Source organism: Polyodon spathula, chromosome 2 (genome assembly GCF_017654505.1).
Source record: "Polyodon spathula isolate WHYD16114869_AA chromosome 2, ASM1765450v1, whole genome shotgun sequence".
Lineage (NCBI taxonomy): Eukaryota > Metazoa > Chordata > Actinopteri > Acipenseriformes > Polyodontidae > Polyodon > Polyodon spathula.
The window spans coordinates 106,639,873-106,647,614 of NC_054535.1; the positions used below are offsets into that span (position 1 = coordinate 106,639,873).

At 40.8% G+C, this 7,742-nt stretch overlaps 1 protein-coding gene across 1 annotated transcript; it reads left to right on the forward strand.

The window, feature by feature from the left end:
• The first annotated feature begins 3,135 nt into the window (after window positions 1–3,135).
• On the forward strand, window positions 3,136–6,973 carry LOC121328704 (fatty acid-binding protein, liver-type-like). The gene is made up of 4 exons (XM_041273680.1): window positions 3,136–3,222; window positions 4,568–4,740; window positions 5,362–5,451; window positions 6,720–6,973. Exons 1-4 carry the CDS (start codon window positions 3,156–3,158, stop codon window positions 6,768–6,770), a joined length of 381 nt encoding a protein of 126 aa, XP_041129614.1. The 5' UTR covers window positions 3,136–3,155; the 3' UTR covers window positions 6,771–6,973.
• The last annotated feature ends 769 nt before the right edge of the window (window positions 6,974–7,742 follow it).

A 7,742-nucleotide genomic window follows, 5' to 3' on the forward strand; every position in this document is an offset into this window, starting at 1 on the left:
TAATGTGTATCTTTCAATAGAACAATTAGAAATGATAGAAATCACTTTCTTTGTGGTTTTCTTTTTTTTTACCTACCTGGATACTTTTGTCTGTGACTGTGTGTGTGTGTGTGTCTCTCTCTCTCTCTCTCTCTCTCTCTCTCTCTCTCTCTCTCTCTCTCTCTCTCTCTCTCTCTATATATATATATATATATATATATATATATATATATATATATATATATATATATTTTTTTTTTTATATATATATTTTTTAAACTAATAAAATTGAACAATCCAGATAATTCTTTTGAGAGGGTGCTGTGACACACGCTTGTCAGCTCAGCTATGACCACAAGAGTGCACAGCACACACTGGATCAGCAACTGCAATTGTGTTTATAGTTTTACTAGGACAGTATTTTTGGATACTTTTATACTGGCTTCATTGTATTTTATAGGAAAAGCTATCTGATTGGATGCCAGTTTGCTGATGCTTCTTTCTGCATTGATTTAGGCTGTAGCGGAAGCGCGTTGTTGTGGCTGCTACTGTAACGTGTGTGCAACACAAGCTAATGAGCGTCGGAGCAGAGAGATATTGAAGACATCGAGAAAGGCTTGCAGTGTAAAGTGTGTCAAAGGGTTTAACCAGGTTTCTTCTAGTATTGTTACATATTATACTACTGAGGGTTTTTCTACAGCGTATCTATGGATAAACATAGAAAAATGTTTAACATATTTTAAACAAAATAAAAAGCTATGTATTTATATTTGAAAATAGATTACTTCTAAGGGAGATCATCTTTAATTTGCAATGGCTTATTGCATCATTTGAGATGAAGCTCAATTTAACTTTAAGTCACCTGACTGCCTTCCAGCATGGAGCCAGTTAGGCAACAAACCTTAAGGTGCAGATACATCCATTTAACGGAGCTTCCTGATTGGTGGATGCTAATTCTAAGGTTTGTAATGCAATAAGATCTTTCACAGACCCCAATTAGCACAAATCTTGGACTACCTCACCTGAAATAACATCAAACAGTCCAAGATTAGTGCTGATCAGGGTGTGTGAAGCCAGCCCTTGTGTTTAAATTGAACAAGCATTGCTTCACACAGTCTGGTGGAGAGCTTGTCTGTTTGTTTCCAGCTTGTCGGTTTGATATCTATGACCCCAACAGGTCTCATGTGATTGCCATGACCTTTGTTTTAATTGTTCGCAAAGCACATCTTATCTGAAGCTAAATATTTTATCAGGACTCTTTAATCAGATTGTCAGCAGGACCTTTGACTGATAATCACCCTGCAGTGACACTACAGAGCAAAGTCGACAGGGTATATGATCTCATTTCATCTGTCCCTACCAGCTGAAACAGAATAGTGTCTACTGCGCGCTTTTAGCTCTGTGCTGCATTGGCTTTAGTACACAGTGCAACACTAATATGCCTCCCCAATCCACTTCATGAAATAGATGTAACAGGCAGTGTTGTATACTACATATATATATATATACATTTTGATGATAGTACCCCTTTAAAGGCATGCTAACCAGCTATTTAAAAACAATTTCAAATAGATAAACCGCTGCATCCACGTACCTGTGAGGTCAGTCCCAGTTTACTTTTGCAGCATAGTTGCCATTATTTGAAGCTCTGGAACATACTGAGTAGATTTGATTTTAGAAAATAAAAAGTGTACACTTTGCACGGTGGTTCATTCTTTGCAGGCTCGTGTCTGTTGCCCCAGGCTGGTGTGCTCCCCATGCTAATTTTTGAGTTAAGCAAACCCTTGCAGAGTTTTGCCTTGTATGCATGTTGTCATTGGGAAGCAAGTGGATCATCAGTTTCTGTGTTTACCCAGGTAGTAAACCACTGACAAGGAGATCTCATTAAGAAGGCTGACCTGGCCAAGCTGCAGCTGTACGGTATGTATAGGACAGCTGATTGCAGACTATTAGGTATCATATTTATCTGAAATATAACCATCAAGGGGTTCCTTCTCATTGATAGGCTGGAGTTGGGGAGAAAGAAAGTAGGGCTGTGCTGTTACTTGTTACTTGTACTCAGAATTACTTTGTATTCAATAAGTCCATTCATCAACACCTTGACTTCAAAACAATCAATAGTAATTAACTTTTCCAATTGGAAGATTATTTAACTCTCATCTGGGGCACTGATATTTTTACTGCCAATAAATATATATTTTTAAATAACAGGTCCCGTCCACAGAGCCAAGGCCTGAATGCTGAACCATACCGAATCACTCTGTCACCCTTCCAATACCAGAGTCTCCCGGGTGACCTCCAGGGATTAATACGTGGGTGTGCAGAAGTTCTGAGTGCTACCTGTAAACTGAAAAAAAGTTAAAAATAGCAAGACGGTTATGTTTGAAGAGCCCACTCTGTCGGTCTGGGATAGCAATATGAACTCCACACTGTGATATTCCACTGAGCATCCCCACGCCTGGCCTGCAGGGACCACACTTTCTCTTGGCTTCTTTCCTGTCAATAACCAATCAGCTGCTCCCAGTAATGACTGAGATGCTTCCAGCCAGTAACATGCTTTGACCCAGAAGACACTGCTGACTTGAAATGACCCAGGAAATTAAGTGGCTGCAGACTTGCTGAAAGACAAGCCAAGCAAAGCTGAGAACTTGGTTTTTTGGTTGTTTTTATTAATTAGTGTAGTACCGAATGTCTGTTTAAAATGAAAATACATTTACTATTAAATATATTTTCAAAAGTTGCACATTTGAGATCTATGTAAAGGAGGTGCAAAATGGGAAAGATTTATGTCATTTTTATTTGTAAAACACTAGAAACTTTTACAATTTACTGATCGTCAGGGTGTGAATTAACCAAAATAATGAAATATCAAATAGTGAAATAACAAAAATGCAGATTGCTGTGTATCTGTGTGGAAAGTTTGCAATGGTTTTTGGCCAGTTCCCTTGAGTTATTGCATGCTGTATTATTCCAGGGTCTGGACTGATAAGAGGCATTACTCAATGAGCTCCAGCTCTCGTGACCCCCCCCCCATCCCTCAGACTGGGTGCCTCCCCCAGGTCTGTTAATGATCACACAGCCGGCAGGAAAGCACCTATAAATCCTCCACTCAGACCCTCCTCGGCACCATCTCCTTTCTCTCCCATCTGACTGTCCTGCACCTGAAGCTCTGCACAATGGCTTTCAACGGGAAGTTTGAGCTGGAGACCCATGAGAACTTCGAGCCCTTCATGAAGGCTATTGGTGAGTCTCCCTGGAGCGCATTACCTTATTGCAAGGCTGGCCAGCGCATCTCATACTAAAAGAACAGCAAAGTGTAATAAAACACAGTGAAAGCATGGTAAGGCATAGGTAAGCATTGTAATGCAGAGAGAGAGAGAGAGAGAGAGCTACGGTAAAGCATATTTAAAACAAACATGGCAAACCATAGTAAACTATAGATAATGCACAGTATAACCATGGGAAAATGACAATTATAGAAATTCACTTTTGTAATCAACTCTGGAGCCATGCATGCCTCACTGAGCTCCACAGTATGGCTCTTTATAGATTGCAAGAGCAAGTCCTTGGTACTCTAGCAGCAGGTAGAATTCAAATGCAAAATGCTGTGTTTATAAAATGACGGGCACAAACACTGAAGCTGTGTCCTAGTGCAGTCTGCTTAATCTCTTTTTTATATTGCTTGCTTCTACAGTACGTAATCAAACTTACTGTAAGTTACATTACTGCTACAGTGTTTGTATGGCTCTATTAGAAGTCACTGGTCCCAGGTCTGGCTCTTTTAGCTGAAGGTTGGACAGCCCTGCCTTGTTACATTAGGAACAGCTCCTTACCTTTGAAAACCTTGCTGTTCTGCTAGCTAGGTTTTAAAGTTAAAACTGCCCCTGTTGGTATAATCGTTATAAAAGTTTACCACGGTATTTTTGCATGGCAGTTTTGCAGTTTTCACATGCTTTCCCCAGGGTTATACTATGCATTTACCATAGTTTACCCTGGTTTGCCATGTTTATTAATATGCTTTACTATGCTTTATACTATGCTATACTTTTGCTATGGAACACTTTTATAAGGGAACTTAAGTTGTCTTAAGGCAGAAAAAAGACATTAGACAGCAAAGCTTATAAATAATGACACACAGTAAGCAGAAAAGCAACAGAAAATTACACAGCAACACACAGAACACAATATTAAACAGGGAAGGAATAAAACAGAGGTGTTGTACTATAAAGTATACAGTGTACCAATGCAAGCAGGTCTGGGCTGCAAATGCAGCTAGTGTGTTTCCTAAACAAGCCTGTCCAGATTACACAAGCAGGACACACCACTAACCAAGTGGATGACAGCAGGAGGAGAAAGAGACAGAGCTTGGGCCAGGATACTAAATCCATCTTTAGAAATAAGTGTACTAAAGCTTGTTCTGATTTCATTCCTTCTCATCTTTTGAATGTTAAAGACAGGATGCTAATGGATTTCTAATGGATATTTAATCTTCTTGTTGGCTTGAATAACAGGAAAGGCAGATTAGAGTTCATGACATGTTGAAGACAGCTCTCATCTCATCTGTGCTCTTCACCCCCCTGTCACCCAGGCCTCACTGACGAGTTGATCCAGAAGGGCAAGGACATCAAGAGTGTCTCCGAGATTGTCCAGGATGGAAACTCCTTCAAGGTCACCGTGACGACGGGCAACAAGGTGCTGGTCAACGAGTTCACCGTGGGGCAGGAGGCCGAGCTGGAGACCATCACAGGGGAGAAGGTCAAGGTGAGTGACCACACCACGGGGCGAAAGCTGGACTTGGACCAGCAACACTGCACTCCGCAAGAGTTTATAAAATCATCTCACCGACAGAGTGCGCAACAGTGGTGCATCACACAACACGACACGTTACAAACGTCTACCCTCCGCAGCACTCGTGCTTCTCAGCTAGCTGCTGCTGCTGGACCATTCCATTAGAGATGTCATAAAATAGACTCAGGGTCTCCTGACGATCAAACTTCTGTGTGTTACAAGGTTAAGTTTTCAGGGACCTCTTTGCAAAAAAAGAAAAAAAAAGAAAAAAAAAAGGTTATCTTTGAATTCTGACAATCATTAGCTGCAATAAACTGCGGAATGACCGCATTGGTCCTGTTTTGACTGAATACAACTAACACGACACAACGCAGCCGAGGGAGTTATTTTTCTCTCACTGTTGTTTCTCTACCTTAAAAACTATTTTGTATTCATCTCGGAAATGTTGTCCTTGCACCTTCTTCAAAACAGTTAAAGAGTAAAGTACATTCAAAAATCATTTGTGCTGCTTTTTTTTACTATTTAAAGTGCACCTGAAAAACAGCAAACACAGTGTAACACACATTACCACTGACAGTATCCTTCCTCTTCCAGACGGTGGTGACGATGGAGGGTAACAAGCTGAAAGTGTCGCTGAAGGGAATCGAGTCTGTGACCGAGATCTCTGGAGACAAGATCATCAATGTAAGTGCTGCACCACACCAGGGATTCAGAATTGATTAAACACGGGGAAGTGGGGCCTCCTGCGGCACACACCATCACAGACCCGCTGCCAACCGGGCACACAAACACCAAGGACACCTGAACTGCTGAACTAAAATACCAAGAAAATCTATCAGCTGCTTTGGGTAATGAGTAATAATACAAGATACTGTATGGCTCAGAAATGCTGCTCTGGTTTCTAGTAGATGCTCCTACCCCAAACCAAGCCTGTGTTTCTACTGTTGTAGGTTGCGCAGGTGTAACAGTGTCGTCCTGTGCAGCGTCAAGGAGAATGTGACAGAGTCGTTTAAGTCAAGTGGAAATGCATGTAATGATTATGGTTAAGGTTAACAGGCTAAACAAAATTAGACAAAAAAAAAAAACCTTCTTGAGAAAGTTGTGCATCTGAGCACAGTTCTGAAGAGTAATGGGTTAAGATGAAGAGTAAATGGAAAAATTGGATTCAGGACAAGAAACAAAGAGTAAACATAAATGGAAGGTTTAGAGAAGGGAACCCTGATGTATATTACAGAGCAGGATAGATATTACTGGTACCAAAAAACAACAGCATCCACACATTCACAGATAACATGACAACTGAAAACAATTAGGAATTTAAGAAAAACTATCAGACACAGCTTAGCGAATACATGGGGTGTGAGCAGGGTAGCCTATTGAAGCAAGAGGGAGTGAGAAGATGCCATTCAGCCCATGGGGTTTGCTCTCCTGCTCTCCTGCTGGCACACTGTTGAACCTGGGCAGCGTCTTGCATTTTGTTTCCACTTCGGGACTTATAAGTGTTCTGATTTCAATACAAAGTTAAAGGGAATTTGCCTAACAACACCAATGTGTTAATATATTAATACCTGGTGTGTAGGTTTTCTGAGTTGTAAGGTTATAATATCAGTGAATGTCCTCTGCCATTGTGAAGCTGTTTACATGTTTTCAGTTCAACAAGGTTTTCAGTAGGTTTACGTCCTGCACATTTTCAAAGAAACAAACATCAAAACATCCAAACATCCGTGTACTGCATATCAGCCTGCTCACATAATAATTAGAGATACTGTGCGGAATTTAACATAAGGGCTTCAAAGGACCTGATCTGCAAGCATACAAATACCTGGAGACGTGACTGCAAGAGACTTTAATCCAAGGGAAGTCAGTCCCAATGGCTGCTGTGTTTTTCTCTTCATGGAACGCAATATTGTGACACAATTCAAGCCATTTCTTTTGTCTTTTTTCTTTTTCAGACCATGACCGTTGGAGGAATTGTTTACAAGCGAATCAGCAAGCGAGTTTAGAATGATAGTATTCTTTGTGTGCCTGTAATATTTTGAATTTGTTAATAAAACGATTGTTATCTTGTGGTTTTGTGTCTGGTGGTTTGTTGAATCTGGATTCGGTAACCCATTCTTGTGATTCTCGTGGAGCTGAAGCATGTAAAAGCACCAGTACGTTCTAACCATCATGCACTAACGTTTCCTGGGAAACCATACAAACACCATAGGAGCCTCTTCATTCAAACACAAATATACAACACAGCATCAGAAAGAGGCATGAAATGACACGACTACAGCAATGTACTTAATGTCAAGCATCTTTATTCCTATCTGTGTTTTTAAATGCAGGGATAAATCACAGAACCCACCCATTCTCATACTGTAGAGCCCCATATCTCAAAAGCCCTAATCAATAACAGGCTTTCCAAATATACATAAACAAATAACCAAGGATGTTTGAGGAAGTTGCTTCTGGTGCCTAAAGGTGCAATCCATTTATGTGTTTAAGCATAACAGGCAATGGCATGGCATCCATGGCATCTTATTTAATGAGTTGAAATGTGCTGCAATATATTTCTCCTCAGGTTACCAGCATTAAAAGCATTACGAGCTTTTTCACCTGCAGGTGGGATTTACACAGTGACTTCTTGTTGTGCGAGCCTCCTTGGAGTGGAACTTGAAGGTGAAGTTTTGCAGGTTAATATACAGTGTGTAGAGAGACACCACACTTCAGAAACACTCTTCTGTTTGGCTCTCAGTCAGGCCTGTGATCTTGAGTGTAAACAGCAATACTGTGCTTATTGACTGGGCAGCACAACTTTGTACAGGAGGCAGCCGACTGACTCAGCATTAAAAAGAGCAGCATTCCTATAGCAGGGTACAGCTACTGGGACTGTACTGTGCACAGGCTTGGCCTGCGTGCCTTTTTACTCATCCCCATGACAACGGATTCTTACTGCTGTCACTTTGCATTTAACTGGCCTTGACTGCTCC